The sequence below is a fragment of the Cucumis melo genome, chromosome 12, assembly GCF_025177605.1.
Source record: "Cucumis melo cultivar AY chromosome 12, USDA_Cmelo_AY_1.0, whole genome shotgun sequence".
NCBI lineage: Eukaryota > Viridiplantae > Streptophyta > Magnoliopsida > Cucurbitales > Cucurbitaceae > Cucumis > Cucumis melo.
In genome coordinates this window covers 17,952,144-17,972,014 of record NC_066868.1, presented here as the reverse complement: position 1 = coordinate 17,972,014, position 19,871 = coordinate 17,952,144, and the positions used below count along the sequence as shown (strand labels likewise).

The 19,871-nt window shown below is 31.5% G+C and overlaps 1 protein-coding gene across 1 annotated transcript; it reads right to left on the bottom strand.

Moving 5' to 3' along the window:
- Nucleotides 1-8,269: 8,269 nt before the first annotated feature.
- LOC103498240 (protein CLMP1) lies at nt 8,270-11,435 on the bottom strand. The gene has a single exon (XM_008460766.3). The coding sequence runs from the start codon at nt 11,035-11,037 to the stop codon at nt 8,704-8,706; it is 2,334 nt and encodes a 777-aa protein (XP_008458988.1). The 5' UTR covers nt 11,038-11,435; the 3' UTR covers nt 8,270-8,703.
- Between the last annotated feature and the right edge of the window lie 8,436 nt (nt 11,436-19,871).

Here is a 19,871-nt window from a genome sequence, read left to right as displayed (position 1 = left end):
TTGAAACTGATTGAATTTGATAAGTTAGTTGTTGGAAATGACGAACCTAGAAGGCAAAATATGACTCTTCATGTGTTGGCAAACATGCCATCTGCTTTTCAAAGTGGATATCCCATGAAATTCTTTGATTCAATTATCTATAATCGTAAAAACCCTCCGAAAATTAACTTGATCCTCCTTTCATTAATTAATTTTTCCTTAAAATAATGATATAATGATGTGATTTTGTTTTGTTTTGTGACACAGTGGTTCCTACTCTGGACATCTACAATTATAAGTATTCAAAATTTTGGGTCTTTCAACAATGATCATAATGCCTCTAAAAACTCCAAATAAGGATGAAGATTTAGCAACTCTGAAACTGATTCAAATTGTTGTAAGTTTTTTCTTTTCATAGTAAAACTTGACAAATCACCTCTGTTTCTTTTTAATTATGGTTTTTGAACGAGGTAATTATTTTAAATGAAACCTATTAAAAATACTTTTAAATATAGCAAAATGATCTAGGCCATAGTAATATATGATAATAATCTATCAATAACGTAATAGTGATAGTGACAAATAGTAACATTTGTTAATATCTTGTTTTTCTTTTCTTTTTCTTTTTTTTGTTTTTTTTTTTCCTTTTTTGTTTGATTTTTCTGTATCAGAAAACCACATTTTATTTCTATTAATAGATTAGTACAAAGCCATCACTTTTTCAAACTTGTCATATTTTAATTTTCAATTAACTAAATTTTTAACTAAAAGTCAACATATTTGTAAGCTTTTCACTTTCTTTTATTTTTTTATGAGACCATTATCTTACAAAATAAAAGAAATCAGAATTTATATCTTAATTAAACTTTGTGATTGAAAAAGAAAAAGGAGGATAAATTTTGGTTGAATGCAAAATCAATATATAATCCCATGAAAATTTAATGGGGACGGCTGATATATTATTGTGTAACATTGGAGGGCTATATTTCTTACACTTTTTGACATGCTTCTTTTGGAGATTCTCATCTTCTTTGGTATCCATACTATTCAAGTTTATAATAACTGTATTCCACCTATGTTGGTTCTAATATTTTGAGATTTCCCCAACTATTTTTAATTATTATCCAAATGTTACATCATACATTCTCAACAAATCTTTATTTTAATTCCTCTAAATTATATTCAATTAAAATGATTTAAATAAGAAAACTTTCCTACTCAAATATCTACAAGTCATTTTTTAAATATTTCAGTAGTCATTCTTTAATTCTTCAAAATTATATTTAATTAAAATTATTATCCAAATAGTCATTTTTTTCTCCTTCCATCCTTTTCTCCTGTGCGATTTTTTATTGGCTTACTCATGCGCTTTCATGTTTCTTTTTTTTATATTTGCATAACCAAATCTATTTCTTTTTATTCCTGTTTTTTCTTTTTCATTGTATCGTCTTTCCTCTTTTTCTTTTTAAACAGATGGTGTATAAAAAATCTTGAAAAAATTGGTTAGGCATTTAAACTAAAGTAACCCAAAAGATTGTGTATAAAGAAAATTGAAAAAAATCATCTTTTTTCTTTTCTTTTTTACGCAGATGGTATATAAAAAGTCTTGAAAAAATTGGTTATGGATTTAAATTAGAGTAACCAAAATCAAAATTAAAAGATTGTGTATAAAGAAAAAAAATCGTTAATACCAAATTTTGAAAAAAAAAATAGATTTGGAGGGATCGTGTAGCCAAATTTAAACGATCGTATAGCCAAATGTAAACAATCGTATAGTCAAATCTAAACGATTGTGTAGCCAAATCTACACGATCGTATACCAAATTTTGAAAAAAAAATTAGATTTGGTCGGATCATGTAGCCAAATCTAAACAATTGTAGTCAAATCTAAAACGATCGTGTAGCCAAATCTAAACGATTGTGTAACCAAATCTAAATGATCATATACCAAAAATTTGAAAAAAAAGGTTTAGATTTGGAGTAGCCATATCTAAGTACCAAATCGCGTTATAAATATATTATCTGCATTGTTGATGAGATATTTTCAGTATTTTACATAGTGGATCTATGGACTTTTTTTCACTTTTTTATATTTTTAAAAAGACTCTTTAAATAATAACAATTAATAAATTTCATGAAAATAAAAGTCCAATATGGGAATTCGTTATCAAAATTTAGATAGGACTTTTGTCTAGCAACATTTTTAAGAATTATTAATAAAATAAAATCTATCATGATTATTGACAAATTTTTTTGTTAATAAACTTTTTATTAATGATAAGAGATCTTATCATTTAGATAGTTAGATCTAAATAGTTATTTTGAATTATGTGTTATATTTACACAAACTTCGAATATAAATAATGCTATATATATTTACCAAAGAACTCATCGGTAAACTAATTGTTATTTAAATTTAGGATATATTGGGATAATTTAAAATCAGAGAGATGCAAATTAGATAATTTGACTAGAATGAAATAAAATTGAAAGTATGGACTAAAATAGGATATTTAAAGAATGACTATATATATATATATATAATTCATTTTTGTTGAAACTCATTTTCGTAGAAATTATTCAAAAAAATACTTAAAAAATTAATTTTCAATAGTTTTCAAATTAATATTTGTTCAAATTAAAATAACTTATATTTAGAGGCGACAAGAAGAATAGCAAAATCTAAGGTTTACTTTGGATAAATGACAAATTTATTTTTAAATTGTCAAAATAGCAAAACAGTTAATTTCAACATAATAATGGGATAACTATGCCTTAAATGACTCTACCTACTTTATAATATAGACTCCTAAATACAATAGTAAGAAAAACCACAAATACCCTGTAATTAATACATATTATGTACTCCCTTCAATTTTCTAATTTTTCCTCCCAAAAAATAGACCATCTTCAGGCTTTCCGGCACATTTGTTCTTCCGTTTTTTAAAGGCTTTTCGATGCATTTTCCGTTGCTTTTCCACCGTAGCTTTCTCTTTCGTTTTTCCACCATCGGTTTCTCTTCCGTCGCTTTTCCACCGTCTGCACGCCCTTCATTTTTTAATCGGTTTGCACCACCCAAAGTATCGATGACTTGTTTCGTTTCACGCTTCTGTACCTTCTTCAACCTTTGGATTTTTTCTCTGTTTTCTGTATCGATAAAAAATACCGAGTTCTCAAAATTTTCTTCAAATTTTCTCCGGTTCTAACATTCTTCAAATTTTCAAATGGCTTTCCACCCGCATTTGATTTCCACCCGCACCGTCGCTTTCCACCTTCTTCTTTTAGTACAAATTTTCGTTTTCCTTAATTCTGGTTGATTGTCTTCCGATGAATCTTTCTATTTTTGTTTCCCTTAATTCCGGTTGGTTGACAAAATTAAAGATACATCACATTTTATTTGTCATGATTTTAGGGAGGGTTCGGATTTGATTCTAAACTTAAGTATTTCCATTATATTTGCCATAATTTTAGGGAATGGTTGAAATTTGAATTTGAATTTTACTTAGATTTGAAATTTGAATTTTTTAAATGATTTTTCGTTACTTTTTTAATGTTTTTGTTAATAGTTAATTATTGCATCATACTTATCATTATTTTAGGAAGTATTCATTGCATTGAAATTTTAGGACGTATTCATTGCGTTAATAGCTAAAGTTTGAATATATAATTATTGAAGCTAAAAATCGGAATAATTAGGGGATATTGAAACCAATTGAATATGTTTAGGGATCGTTGAAAAAATATAATAATTTTTTGATTTAATTAATAATTATCATAAGTGGGCGTATTCAGAAATACACTGTAATCGGTTTGCACCACCCAAAGTATCGGTGAGTTATGTTTCGTTTCACGCTTCTATTCCTTCTTCAACCTTTGGATTTTTCCTCTGTTTTCTGTATGTATCGATAAAAAATACCGAGTTCTCGAAATTTTCTTCAAATTTTCTCTGGTTCTAACATTCTTCAAATTTTCAAATGGCTTTCCACCCGCATTTGTTTTCCACCCGCACCGTTGCTTTCCACCTTCTTCTTTTAGTACAAATTTTCGTTTTCCTTAATTTCGGTTGATTGTCTTCTGGTGAATCTTCTATTTTTGTTTGCTTTAATTCCGGTTGGTTGGCAAAATTAAAGATAGATCACATTTTATTTGGCATGATTTTAGGGAGGATTGGGATTTGATTCTAAACTTAATCTCCATTATATTTATCATAATTTTAGGAAATGTTTGGAATTTGAATTTGAATTTTACTTGAGATTTGAAATTTGAATCTTTTAAATGATTTTTCATTACTTTTTAATGTTTTTGTTAATAGTTAATTATTGCATCATCTTTATCATTATTTTAGGAATTATTCATTGCATTAAAATTTTAGGACGTATTTATTGCATTAATAGCTAAAGTTTGAATATATAATTATTGAAGGTAAAAATCGAAATAATTAGCGGATATTGAAACCAATTGAATATATTTAGGGATCTTTGAAAGAATATAATAATTTTTTGATTTAGTTAATAATTATCATAAATGGGTGTCTTCACAAATACACCAGATATGTGATATTTTATGTGATTTTCCGATCTTCTTAAATATATTGTATTTAAATTTGACGGTTCTCATCCGTTGAGGGGTAATTTTAAACCAAAAAGTGAGAAACTATTTCAACCAGTTAGTTTTGCCATAGATAAAAAAAAATTTGCTATTCTTCTAATTTCCATTCATTTCCATGGATTCCCCTTATTTTTATTAGAATCTCCCCTTCTCGGGACGGCCACAATGGAAAGAATTGTATGAGAAAAAGCAGCAACACGAATTAGCCCTAACCATCACAAAGATGCTTTTTCGCATAGATTTTTCATGGCGCCAAACCCAACCTATACCCGAAAATATGGAAGTCGACTCCGTCGGTACCTGTCGTCGCAACGAAAGCGGAAAAGGCAGGGTAGACCTCAACATCGACATCTTAAGAACCCAGCAGCCATCACCTGAGAACAACCAAGAAGAAGTTGGAGATAATGGAGTATTACGACCACCACGAAACTCCTCTTCTCCTTGCAGCCGCAAACGGAATCATTGAGATCGTCCAACAAATCGTCCATGTTTACCCTCAAGCCGTTGATTATAGCAAGCGACCATTTAGATCATGACACACGATCATGTAGTTTTTTCTAACGATGGAGAAAATGCTTCAAATTTAAACAATTGTATTGACCATAGTAAACAATCGTGTTGATCATTTAAAATGATATTTAAATGATTTTGATATTCTTAGATGTGCAGAAGATTAAGAAGAATATTGAAACAAATGTGAAATAGTTCAAAGAATCTTTACCAAAAATGATGAAGATGAAAATATAAGAAAGAAAATCTGGAAGAGAAGATAAAGAAATCACAAAGAAAAAGAAAAAGAATGACGAACCGTTTGCAATATTCAAGGACAAATCTGAAATTTATGAAAATACAATGGTGGCTTCATGGTCTCTTATTTTTTGTTACACGAGTCGTAAATATACTTTTTGATTTTGTTACATTTATGTAAATTATCCTTGCAAAATCTTGTTTTTGTTTTTGAAATTTGGGTTTTTTGTACGAATGGTCCCTTTTCAAGGGCTCAAATGATGTTTGGTCCATTTTTGGAAGGTGAATGAAAAGCGACATCCTACTTAAGCAGTACCATACGAAATTTCCCATTTGCCCTTAAATTTAGTCAAGCTTGTCACAGAACCACTCATTCTTTGTTACCAGATGCACACTCCTTAGAGTCACTCATTCTTTGTTGTCAGATGCACACTCCTCACTACACAAAACATGATACACGTTGCACGTCTTAACCTAAGCATTTAATATTATTTTAATAAAAATACTTAGCTAATAAATTACTCAATCCTTGTAATACATTACTCGATCCTTGATCCTCGATGGTCACTATGTTTTAAAACTTGTATACTTGAAAAATCATCGTTCATTTCTTACAATTACCTCACAACTCTTGCTCTTCCCCTCTTCCTCTCTCTGATAGAACTTTTCATCCATTGACTCATTATATTTGTTTCATCTCCTTCTGTTCAAAATTGTTTTATACCTGATTTTTTCTTTATCAGGTAAGAAACTCATTTGTTTGAACTTTGCTTGCTCACATGCATGGGACTATCTCAATCCTCGACAATCAATATTCAAATCATACACATTTCACTTTTCTTTTCTACACGGTTTAGTATCCATTCGTCGAGCATCGAGTATCATATATAGCATTTACTTATTGGTTAGTATGCATATAACATCGAGTGGATTGCATCACGTTAAGTGTAAAGAGTAGCGAGGATCAAGATTGTGAAGGAGAAGCTCACTTCTACTCAACTTGTTCTATTCAAGAAAACAGTATTTTGGTGATTTTTGGACATGGACATAATATTCAAAAGACCATTGATGCATTACATTCTACTGAGGGAGGTGAAGAACGATAGGACTGATGGGATGACATTCGATTTGAATGGAACCATTGTTCGATTCAAGAAGGAGGATTTCCTATTTGTGAAGGGTTTGCCGCGGACACCTAATTTAGCTTGTGTTGTTAGGAGGGCTAAATGTGGGTTTATGTATGTGTTTGATAATAATGTATAATTGGTATTGTATGTTTACAAAATGACTTTTAATTTTAATTTGATTAGATCATTTTGTGTCAATTATCAGGAATTTTTCCCTTAATCGTGGCTTTTGTACCGCATTAAATACACAAACTAAGCTAAGGTTGGGATCGAGTATCTTGTAACTTGTAACGAGTGATGAGTATCCTACATCGTGTAGCTAAGTATTTTGATTGAAATAATGTTAAATGTTTAGGTTAAGACATGCAACATGTATCGTGCTTCATATAGCGAGTAACAAATATCCTGCAACAAGGAGCGAGTGGCTCTAGAACACGCAAACTAAATTTAAGAAAAAATAGGTAATTTCACATTGTGCTGACTCAAGCAAAATGACATTTTTATTTACTTTAAAAAAATGGGCAAAAATTATTCGAGCTCCTAAAAAATGTGATTTGTATAGATAACTTCCATTTGGAAGTCTAAATGAAAAATTGCCTAGCTTTGAAAAGTGTCATTATGTTTGTATCAAAACCTTGTGAATTTTCTAATTTGTCTCTAAAAACCACTCACACGCTTGCGTTAGTACCTTGTGAATTTACTCTCCCACATGCAACTAAGAACGTTACTCAATGCAAAATATTCTACGCTTTAAATTATATACTAGATACTCACTACCGAAGCTCAATACTTGATGTTTTACAGTTTTACTTATGCTATACATGTTTGCCACTCAATGTACGAGACTTACTAGAACACAAAAAAAAGATATAAATGCAGAAAGGAAGAAAAATCTATAAAAAAAAAACAAAATAAAAAAGAATACAGAAATGCAAAAAAGAACGCAATAAAAGTATCGTGAAAAAAGAAAAAGAAGAAAAAATGAAAAAAAAAAACGAAATAATAATATTAGAAAAGAAAAAAGGTTGCAAAATGAAGAAAAATACATTTGTAAAGGTCGGAGCTATGAAGCTTACCTTCTTATTAGAGAAAGGGTAAAGAGCAAAGGGCCAATTTTAAGCTTAATGATGACATGAGTAGGTCTCATTCGTTTAAAAACAAAAAGAAAAAAATACCTATTTTTCATTTGGACCTCCTCTTATTTTAGATCACCTACGCAAATTTTTAATTTGCTTTGAACCTCTTATTTTAGATCACCTATGCAAATTTTCTATGAAAAAAGGTCTTCCGTACAAGAAAAAGAACCCTTGAAATTTATTTAAGAATTCAATGATGGTAATTGCAAACAATTATAAGAAAATAAAAGGAAAATAACTCAATTTTCAAACAATTTGAAAAATTAATGAAAAAATTTGACCATCTAAAAGTTTGAAGTCTGAACTAAGAATTTAAGCATCTTTTTCCCCGTATATACAATTTTAAGACATCTTTTGTAGATGAAAGAAAGCTAGATACTGACAGGCATTTTAAATCTTAAGAATAACAAAAAGATAAACAGTAACAATTGATAGCATTTTTCACTAGAAAAATCCATTTACCAAGAATCTGCATTCCAAGAGTCCTCCTCCCAACCGACAGAACTACCTTAATATATGTGAATTGTACGGTACATTCCTTCATTTCATCACACAATTAGCCATTAAAAACAACACCAATTGAACCATATTTTCAAGACCGTTGACTGTTGTGATAGAAAATATTAAGGTGAAAGCTTTTACATATTGTCTGATAGGACAAAAAAAACCTCATAAAATAACCAAAACCATCCTCCTTCCAGTTGCAGCCACGGCCAAAGTTATGATATTACATGAAGTGACAAGCTCATTAAGAATATCTAGGAAAAAATATATTAATATATCCAAACAAAACCTTACCACAAAATGGAAAAAGTTGAGGCAAAACCAGAATCAGTTCGTTTCTTCAAGATAAATATCATCAATCTGGCAGACAAATTATTTGATTACTTGTGAAATGATCAACAAAGTTCATTCGGAATTCATAACCTGCCCCAATGAACTCTACACATGGCTGCTCCGTGTATCGAGCATCCGTTGGAAGGAATCATCCTAATGCCTGGCTGAAAAACAATGTGATTTCTTTTCTTTTGTTCGTTGTAGTGAATTTTAGCAATTGGTTTCAACACTGTCGTCGTATAATGTTATGGTAGCATCATTTGTATCAGCTACCCAGATGATACTTGATTGACTTCTTTAATGATAACTTCCTTTTCTTGATTCACGTTGCCTTTATTGTTTACACTCTTCTTATCATCGCCTTCTGAAGCATTCTCATTAGAACAATGATTCTTCAAAACAACAGAAATGTCACCCTCAGAAGCTCCAGCAAGTCGGAAGCGCTCTACAGCAGCGTCAAGGTTCTTCTTCCAATCTCCTGTCCCTATTTTACATTCAACTTGGGACCTCTCGAAAAGCATGTTGCCCCAGAATAGATGGATCTGGGATTTCATTAGAGCTGCTTGCTCTGCAGATTCATTTGCTGAAACCTCATGCTGACCACCTATTCCCTGCATTTCATTGTCTGCACTGCCCGCATGTTTCTTTCGTCGCTTCAACAACTCTTCCCTCTTGCTTGCAGTTGGATCTTTTAGCTCATTTGCCCTCTGCTCCTCCAATTTTTCCCACATCTCGGTCGCTACTTTCATTTTCTCCTCTGCACTGTCAAAAAGCTCAAGTGTTTCTGTAAAATCCCAACTTGAAAGGTCTATTTTCTTAGCTAGTGCAAAAGACCAGTGAAGTTTAGCCATTTCAAACTGCTGTTGGCCAAGGGCCAATAAACCTTCATAAAAGTCAGGCTTGATCAAAAGTGCCTCTTCATATTTCTCTCTTGCAAGGGTGTACTTCTCCTTCACCCATTCATAAGCAGTTTGAAGCTGCTCCGCCACGATATCCTTTCCAGATGACTCATCGAGAGGAATGCGTTTCCTTGCAGCACACATATGAACATTACCCCAGTTAAAGAAAGCTAAAGCAGCAACCTCCTGGAATTTTGATGCTGCCTTGTTAAAAAGATTCTGAGCTTCTTCACTAGTAACCGTCTCCTCAAGAGCCTCAGAGCAGAGCTCCATTCCAAGCTCATGCAAATCTACATGAGCATCTGGATCAATACCAACATGGGTGCGGAAAAGTTGAGCAAATTCAAATAACCAATCATCCATCTCAACTTCCTTGCACTCAGGATCTTCCGAATCTCCTAGTTTCTCCTTCAGATCTTCTTTCTCTATCTTATCATTTTCAGAGTCGGTAGCTTCTGCCACAGACTCCCCGAGAGGTGAAACATGCTCACTATCATCTCCCTTGGATTCTTCACTCTCGACAGGTTTCTCATCCTCATCTTCCAACAAAGGTGGCTCTTGCTCAGGACTCACCTCTACGACATGCAATCTAAGCATTCCAAATGAAGCAGGTCTATCTACTTCAGCATCCTTAGGAACAAAGCTATCAGCACAAAGCTCCGCCAGTCTAAGTTCACTTGTACAGGTTATTGTCACCAAATCATCATCTGCATCCTTATACTTGATCAAAACAGATTTTGATGAGGGAAAGCGTTTGCTCACAATCTCTCTAAGCACTTTGAATCTGCAATTCACTGGCATCATGGCAAGCCTTATGTCATGGTCATAAACAAGCTTCAAAGGCCTCAACTGAACCTTAGGTTCTTGGTTTAGACTTTGAGCATGTGATGACAAAGAAGAAAGTGAATCTTCCTTTAGTTTATCTTCACTTACATTAGGAGCCTTTGCAGGTCCACTTGAAGGCTTCAAGACTACTTTGGGAAATTGCAATTTGGGTTCAGCTGGGCCATTTTCAGTAGGTACAACCCCTTGATGCTTTTCTAGTTTACTATTTAGAAGTACTGTGGCACCCCCAATGGAGGCTGCTGCCTTCTTCTGAACCGGTCGAGTAGGCAAACATGGACCTAAGCCTGCAATTGGGGCACCAACCGCCGAGGCACCTAAAGCAGCAGGTGACGGGCGGCTCTGAAGGTCCTGTTGAGCCTCCTGGCGAGGTCCCACAGCAGCTCTCAACCGCTGAGCAATATCAAGAGCATCACGATGGTTAGGATCGGCAAGCAACAAGACCTGCACGTCCTGCATCGCCAATTCATACTTCCCAATGGCCTCATATGCACGAGCCCTTCGAAGGAGAGCTCGAACAAATCGAGGCTGGACCTGGAGGGCCATAGTACACTCAGAGATAACAGTATCATAATCAATTGGCTTCATTTGCATCAAACAAGCCGCTCTATTACTATGAAACACAGCTCGATCAGGGTGAGTTTTAGGGGTAAGACGAAGTGCACTTTCATACTGTTCAAGAGCACCAACATAATCCTTATTTTGGAACCTTTTATTACCCTCTTCTTTCAACTCATGGGCTCTTTTCAAAAAGATAGAAGAATCCAAATCAACACCCCCATTAGCAATTGGAGTCGAATTAACGGCGGAAGAAGCATGATTGGAACCACCCTTCTTCTTTCTAGACCCAGATTTCCCCATAAAGATAAAAGCTCAAAAAAAAAAAGGAAAAGAAAAAGAAAAACCCTCTCCCACTTTCCCAACACGCAGAAAATTCAACCGCACACAACAAATTACAAAAAAAGAAAACAAAAGTTAAGAAATTGCAAGATTTCTCGAAGAAAGAAGGAAGCAAACTTACAGAACCGGATTATTAAGGAAACCCCAGTAAGCGAATCGAATTGGGTGAAGGTAAAAAATGAAGTTAGATAGCGAGGTGTTGGTAGAAAAAAGAGAACTGTAGGCGAAAGTTCAGTGAGGGAAAACCCTAGATAGAAGAGGAGGATGGGTTTGGATACAGCTGAGGTTTAAACCATCAAAAGTGGGACCTTTTTCTCTTGGCCGTCAGATTGAACAAACTCACACATCCATCAATCGTGATGGATCCATCTAAATTTCTTTCTTTTCAAATTGTGTGAGTTTGGCACTTAACATTTGTTCGATTTGGGTTCGATATGTTCGATTTGTTCGATTTGTTCAAGTTGTTCAATTCGTTAATTGAATGCTAAAATGTGTTTCTTTTTCTAGCACTTTGTGGGAATTATTTTTAAATAATGACAAAATAGAGTAATACGAAAATAAATTTTAGAAATGGACTATAATCTCAAACTATAAAAAATATGGTAGTTTTAAAACTCGTAGTTTATAATCATATTATATTTAATAAAGTCGTTATTAAGAAATTTAATACTATAATCTTAAATCAAATAAACTAAAGTCCTAAGACTATTTTAAGTAAACTTAAATTTTATGTAAAGACATAAACGTAGATCAAATACGAGTATATAGCCTAAAATGGTCTATAGTATATGAATAAAGGTTGGATACGTTACTATGGGTGCGGCTCGCTTTGTAGTTAGTACAAACTATATGATATTGAGTCGTTCACGTAGAGACATGAAAGTGGAGGCATCCTAGGTCTAGTTTACATAAGAATGAACTATGAAATAATCACTTTTACGTTATAACGTCATTTATTATTTAAAACTAACTATTTTGATTATTGATGACCTAGGTAACTTAATATTAATCATGAGCTAACTATGAACTCATATTCACACGAGATTATCCTTAGATCTGCATAGATGAGGCAGCTCTTTAACATTGGCTCAACAAGCCTCCCATTTCATGAGTAAGATTGGGTGAATAGCTGGGGGTCATAAGGTGCAAAATTCACTTATATCCGCTTTGGGGTTAATAGATAAGTTGTTCCTTTAAAGACTGAATCCAAGTCTTGAACAAGGAGCACACCTTCTCATTGGCCCGAGAGTAATTCGGTTTATAGGTTGGACCTTAAACCAGTTGTTCAATACTAGATTAGTGGGACTTAAGGAGTAAGATGTAGTCTCCGAAATAAAATGGTAATTTGACCCAGCCAAACTTATGAACAACCTGTGAAGAATTAACTTACTAGTTATATAAAATGGACACAAATATATCTATAGTGAAGAGAGTACAACTACATGACTTTAGTGGAATAACCCCGTTAGTTAATGAATGTTGGTTAGCTTGGTCTGAAAGAGTTTAGCCAGTTAATATCGGATCGTTGAAGCCAATGATCTATAGGTCCATTAGGTTCCCCTACTTAATTCATATGGAATAAACTTAGAACAGTATGATGGAATGAGTCAAATGATGGAAAATATGAATGCGGATTCATACTCGAAAGCTCAAAAATGATAGAAATAATCAAAGATGTAAAAAGTCAACACATTAACTTTTTACTTTGAAAAGTCAAACTTTGACCATCAATATATTTAAATGTGATTTGAATCTTGAGAAAATAAATACGGATTCATGCTCGGTAGGTCGAAATTACTCAAGACCGATAAAATTATAAAAGGTCAAAATGTTGACTTTTGGTTTGAAAAGTCAACGTTTGACTTTGACTAAATGATATTTTTGCCCTTTGGACCATAGTTAGTGGAAAAATCCAACATTTGTTGGATAATCCACTAACTCTAGTGAGCTAGGTTTTCTCATTTGATTAATACAAAAAGTCCACTCTCTAGTGGACTTTGTGTTGTTGGCCCACGAGCTTGCATGTACATGCAACTTTGTATGTAAACTCACTATAAATTGGGCTCTTGGGTCTTTTGGAAAGGGTTGGATTCTTTTAAGACCAAATTTGTAAATATGGGTTGCTTGTTCTACCTTTATTTTTTAAAAACAAAATTAATTAAAGCACAACCCTATTCCTCAATACCATTTTCATCTTCTTTCTCTCTTCCAGTTTCCTTCATTCAACTGGTCCCACAACCGGATTTTGAGTCTGGAGGATAGTAGATCAACCCTAGTAGTGGTTCAAGCAATAATCAAAGCTTCAAATGTAAGTTTTCTTAAAAATTCCCTAATTTCAAACTATTTTACAGTTTAGGGTTTCATGTTAATTAAGTGCGATTATGGTAGAATCTCGATCCAATTTCTACCGTGCATATTTAATGTCTATCACCGTTAGTCCACGTCATTCATACTTTGATCAATTTGACCCACATATTCTTCCTTAAAAAAATTATTCATGAAAAAATAAATGTTAATGAAGGAATAATCAAATCAAAATCGGATGTGATCTCAATTTAATAAGAAAACATATTTTTAGAATTGAAAATTGGGATATTTAATGTATGTATGTATGTATAAATAAAGAGAGAAAATGAATAAATAAGTTGTTAATGAAATAATCAAATTAAAACTGGAAAGTTGATATTAATTTAATAAGAAAAATATTTTTTAGGATTGGAATTTAGACATGGAATATTTACTATATATAAAGAAAACCAATAAAGAAATGTGGATGACCACTCACAAAATTCATGAACCCTATCCACAACTTCGGCTTAGTAGGCGGCCAGTTCACTAAAGTCGTAGACTTCGTTACTACTTCACTACCTTATTTTTGTCAATATTTTCGCTTTTACCTTATTTTTGATATTATTTTTTAAAATAACATTATTTTAAAAAAAAAATCACTTTATGTCTTGCAATATCTTGATTTTTTTTTATAAATTATACAAAATATCTCTAAAATCTCTTATTCGTTTAAAAAATATCTTTCAAACTTTTAAAATTTTAAAAAATATCCATAAACTTCTAATAAAATTCAAAAATATCCTTACAGATTATTTTAGAAGAACGGTATTAATGTTTTCTATTTGAAATGTTACTAAACTTTTTAGAATTTCAAGTATACCCTTATTCCTATTTGTTTCACTAATTTTTCGATGGAGTTAGACAAACATAAGACATTTTTGAAAATAAGAGGTTAAAAGAAGATTTAATATGTAAAAACCTCTTTTGGTTTCCTTGTGTAAACTTTTTAGATATTAATTATCATGCATATCTAATCCATATACACTAATTATCCTAAACATTTAAATCTCAAACATCTAAATTTTATATATTTAATATTTATACTCATAAAACATTATTATTTCTGCTCCAAACAGGTCCTCAAGTCAATCAGAAAACTTAAAAAATGCTTTAAAAAAATACAAATTGTTAGTATATAACAGTATTTGTTAATTCTCTCTTGCTTCTCTATTTTCCATTCTTTTTCGCCTGCTTCTTCTTCAGTACCCTCCTACTTTCCTTTTTATTAATTCTTTAACATAATAATTAGTAAATAAATACGTGCACTTCAATTGAGATATATAGATTGGATGTCGTTAGAATCGGCAAATCTTAAAACTTAAATAAGAAAAACTAAATAATGGAAGTACCAAGGGATCTTAAAACTTAAACGTTTTGACGAAGTCGTAGGTTGATAACTTGTAGAAATACAAGTTATAATTGCTTTTTACTTAGACTAATGGAGAAGAATCGAAAGAAAAGTGAGATAATAAGAGTGATATAATGCTTACTCAAGAAATCAGTGCCAAAATGTTGATGAACCCCCTTGGCAATTAGGTGTGCTTTATATATACCATTAGATTGACCCATCTGCATTTCGTTTTAAACAAAATATCCATTTGTTCCCAGCCACATTTTGTGAAGGTTTCGAGAAAACAAGATGTCAAGTGTAGTCGAAGATAAAGGCAAAGTATTTGTCATATCCATGGCATGTTTCCACTATGGCGTAGTGGAAACATCTTTAATTTGTGTAGGCACAGTGATAATCTGTTTGAACACGAGAGACCAAGTTTTCTTGCTTGAAAATTCCTGCTTTGCCTCTTATGATCATGAGATAGGATGGTTGAAGGGAAGGTAACAAATTATTGGGTGTTTGAAACGTTTCTGGTAAATTTGAGGTTATATTTCTAGTTTCTGCCCGGTTATATTTCTAGTTTCTATTTGGGCAGGTGAATTAGCACTACAAGAAAATTGATCCATCCCAATTGAAATGAGGGAAGAAAAAAATGTAAATGTCAAAATTCGCATCGTTGTTTTCGGAATATACTTTTCCATGACAGATTTTTGTTATCATAAAAGGTAAAAGTATTAAAATATTTGTTTATTCAAATTTATTAAAATAAAAGTTATTTTAAATGAATGAAAACTCCCCTCAACCTCGTCTGCAAACATCATCGACCATCTCCATTTGGTATGAGAGGACCAAACTCCACCTTCAAGGATTTCAAACGCTGGCGACTGGCCATACAAGGATCTCAGGCGTTTTTTTTCGATTCTTCAGTTTTCTCCTCCCTGTTACAATATTGAAATACAACGTAAGTAACATTGCCCTACAATTTATAACAACAGTTCTTGTGGGAAGAAGGTATAGAATGGAAGAATTAAATAAAATAATAAAAATTGTAGAATTTGGAGTTAATGTTAATTGTGAGGAGCAAATTTATGGTTGTAAATGCTTCTTTGGGGAACTCATTTAAAGAAATTTTGAAATTGTAGAGTTCTAAGTGGATGAAGGGTATGTTTAAAATCCAACGTATGAAGGTAGGATTTAGAAAATGCCCAAAATTTGAAGCTACCGTTTTAGAAATTTCTTCCGATCAGTGAAATTGGGGAGTTTTCATGGATGGATGGCAACCCACGAGAAAGAAGGGTGCAAAATTAGTATATAAATATCATCTTAAAAAACCACAAATATTCTCAATATATATATATAGAATAGATATACATAAAGAGAGAGCCTTCCAATCCCAACAATGAATGACATCTCTTCAACTACAATTATTGCTTTCAAGACCATCAAATAGAAAGATAGAGAATTGTTGAAACGTATATAAAAGAAGATATATATATATTAGGAAAAAGAGTCAAAATACCATCAAATAGCCTCCCAAGTTTGGTGTTAACATGTATTAAATTAATTGAAAAATAGTTATGTAAGTAAAAATGTTTAAAAGGTAGAAAAAATAGTAAAACTTAATTAATTAGATGAAATGAATAAACATTAACAATTAAGATCGAGAATAAGATGTAAATTTGAAATAAAAAATGTATATTTTTAAAATCTAAAAACTAAATTAAAATCAAACTCAAAACTAAATAATCAAATATAATAATTTGAAAGAGAATGGTCAAATCAAAACTAAACTAAATTTTTCGAGTGTTAGAGATTGAAAGAAAGGAGAGATAGAGATTGGAATCTCAACAAACAATGCAATATACCTTCACCTTCTTCCGTTATTGCTTTGGAGACCAATGAAATGAGTGAGAGAGAAGAACCCTAAAGAAAACAAAGTGCCTGCGGAAAAATAGTGAGGAGAAGAATATTTATGCATGCGGTCATGAAGCTCTCATTTTGACTACGTATATTCTATATATATCAATATAATCACTACAACTTGGCTTTGGAGTTCATAATCTAATTTTTGTATTCCAATATTTTCCTTAAAGATTATATTGTATAAGAAAAATAAACGATCTTCCATATTGCTGCAACTATGCCACCAATTATACTCATCCATATATGTGAACCGATCTTCAAATTTAAATTTTCTAGTACTGAATTAAATATACCTAGAGAACTAATAATTTAAAAATAAAACAGAAGATAAAAAATGTAACTTTTAGAATAATATAAAGTTGAGATAAAAGTGTATAGATAGATTTTTTTTTTTTTCAAAAATATCAAGTTAAAATGTGGGGGGAGAATTAAGTATTATATGTAGATTCTAAGTTTTTGGTAGATTTGAGCTCACGAAATATTAAAGGAGGAGATTTGTACATTTGATCATACCATAGATGTATAATGCTTTAGTCATACGTTAAGTTGGCGAGTTTTAGTTTAACTGTAATTAAGCATGACTTTTCTTCTTAAAAGGTTTGCTTTGGTTGTTTGTGGTTATTATATCTTCTTGTTTTTTCTCTAATTCTTTTGATATTATATTATACCTCCTACCCCAAAGGAGAGTTGTGATTATTTAAAAATAATATTATAGTTTTAATGAATTCTATTTCAATGCAAATGTGTTAGGTTGGGTTTAAACAAAGAGAACTTAAAATTTCTTATAATTTTAAAAATTAGAATTTGATATGTAGCTCTCTTTGTACATATTAAACTTTCTTTTAAATATTAACGCAACTAATTACAAGTATCAGGGTATGGTGAGAGTAGGTGGGATGAACCAACCTAGTTAAAACATCCCATTGCATAAATAATTACTTTTTAAGTTATTGGTCTTTGCTTCTAATTAACTTTGTAATTGACTTAACTTGTATACTTATTCCCATGAAAATTTCATTTTACCTTCATTCTTTTCTTGGTAAGAATATTAATTGACACTGAAATCAACGAAGCTAACATTGAAAGACAAATCATCTAAAGACTTTTAAATAGCTTTTTAGTACCTTAACTTTGATTCAGTTTTCTATTTCCTCCCTCTAATTCAATCAAAATGTTACATAGTTACGAACTTTGGTATTTGCATTCAGCTAAGAGAAAAGGAAAACTATAACAATATGTAGTTGTAGAGGTGTACCATTTTGTTTACCTAATGATCCATATGAACCCAAGTCTTCATCTTTTGCGTGTTCTTTTAGTTTCTAGTAGTTTCTACATGAAATATATATATATCATAGAATGTAGTTACTGATTGATTTCCTTCGGTTGTCATCCATCTTTTTTGTAATCAAGTTTGTTTAGAGAAAATTTTTAGAAGATTCAAGTTTTCTACATCTACACAATGGACAAACATGGATGATGGAAAACAAGATTTCTAGAGAATATGATTTAGGAGTCGAAATGTTTATTCAATTTCGTTTGTGTCATGTCAAAGGTTCTAATTCAATAAAATGTCCATGTTTGAAATGCAGGAATCGTTTACTTAAGGATGTCTTAATAGTTCGATATCATTTGTACGCCAATGGAATCGATCAAAGTTACAAGGTATGGTTATGGCGAATGGAAAATACAGTGGATGAAAACTATGAATATGTCGATTTGTTGAATATAATGAATATGGTTCAATCTGTTAACCAATTGTTTCTGCAACTGTCGGAAGACTTTGAAGTTTTAAAAGACTTTGAAGGTTTGAAGGGGACGAAGTTTTGATGGTGATCATTTTCGACTTTTGGGGGAAAATTAGAATTTTGATAGGTGTTAATTGATTTCAACGCAAATTACGTTTGTTCATATTTTTTGTTTTGAGGAAGAAGCTACTCGGCAAGTAGAAAATCCTTTGCTTTGTACCGAATGTATGAAGACTTTGAAGAGTTTGAAGGGGATAAAGCTGGAAGCTCTAATCGATTCTACAACTGTTGGAAGACTTTGAAGGTTTAAAAAACTTTAAAGGTTTAAAGGGGATAAAACTTTGATGGTGATGATTTTTGGGTTTTGAGGAAAATTAGGATTTTGATAGGTGTTAATTGCTTTTATTGTGCTGTAAAAATGAGAGGATACATGTAAGCTTTGTTTTTTAGGAGTTTGAATTAATTAGGGGAGTTAATTATGGAGTATTTGTGGTTTGTTAAATAATTGTATTTGATGTACAAGTTTTTCACTTAGATAGAAGCATTTAAGACATTATTACAATGTATATTTTTTTTTCCATATTATTCAATTTTGCTATTTTATTAATTTAAATTTATTTTATCCAAAGTTCTATTTTACTATTGTTCTCGTTAGCCTTTAAAATAATTATAACCAATTTGAACCAAACTAGAATATTTGTTTCAACAGTCGAGAAGAAGGCACACAATAACCGACATTCACTTGCCCAAAAACCAATTTCCCAATTTTGTGACTAATTTGAAAAATGACGTTGTAATTGGTCCAATATTTCTCATTCAACCTTTAACAAAATGCAGCCCTCATTATGAAAAAATTTTCCTGAAGACTTAATTAAATTCATCAATAAAACTGATTTGATCGTGTTTTTATAAGTTGGTTCTTCTAATTTCCAACCATATTTCCAGCTACATTTTCACATTCCATAAATTTTACGTAGCTCGTTAAGCCATATGCCATCAGATGTTCAAATTCTTCCTCTATATTTTTTCTCAAAAAGAAGTAAATAGCAAAAAGATTTGACACATTAGTTGGACAATATGGCCATATAGATTCCTACACCTATCTTTTATAACCATTTTCAAGAGTATCATTCAAAGTGAATTTGAAATTTTTAAAAGAAATACGTACTTAATTTAGAACTACCCAAAAATTAGGAACCATTTGGTATATTTAACCAAACCTCATCCAAGTTTACAATATCTCAAACAATTCAAGTTAATTAAAATGCAGAATTTATACCATCTCGTACTATTCAAGTCCAAATCCAACTAAAAATTCAAAATTAGAACTTTGAACTTATTCAATAAAACAAAATACATCACAACTAATCAAGTTTAATAATATTTACAAATAAGTAATAAAAAAAAAATATATCGATAAGCTTACAAAATAACAAAAACAAAAT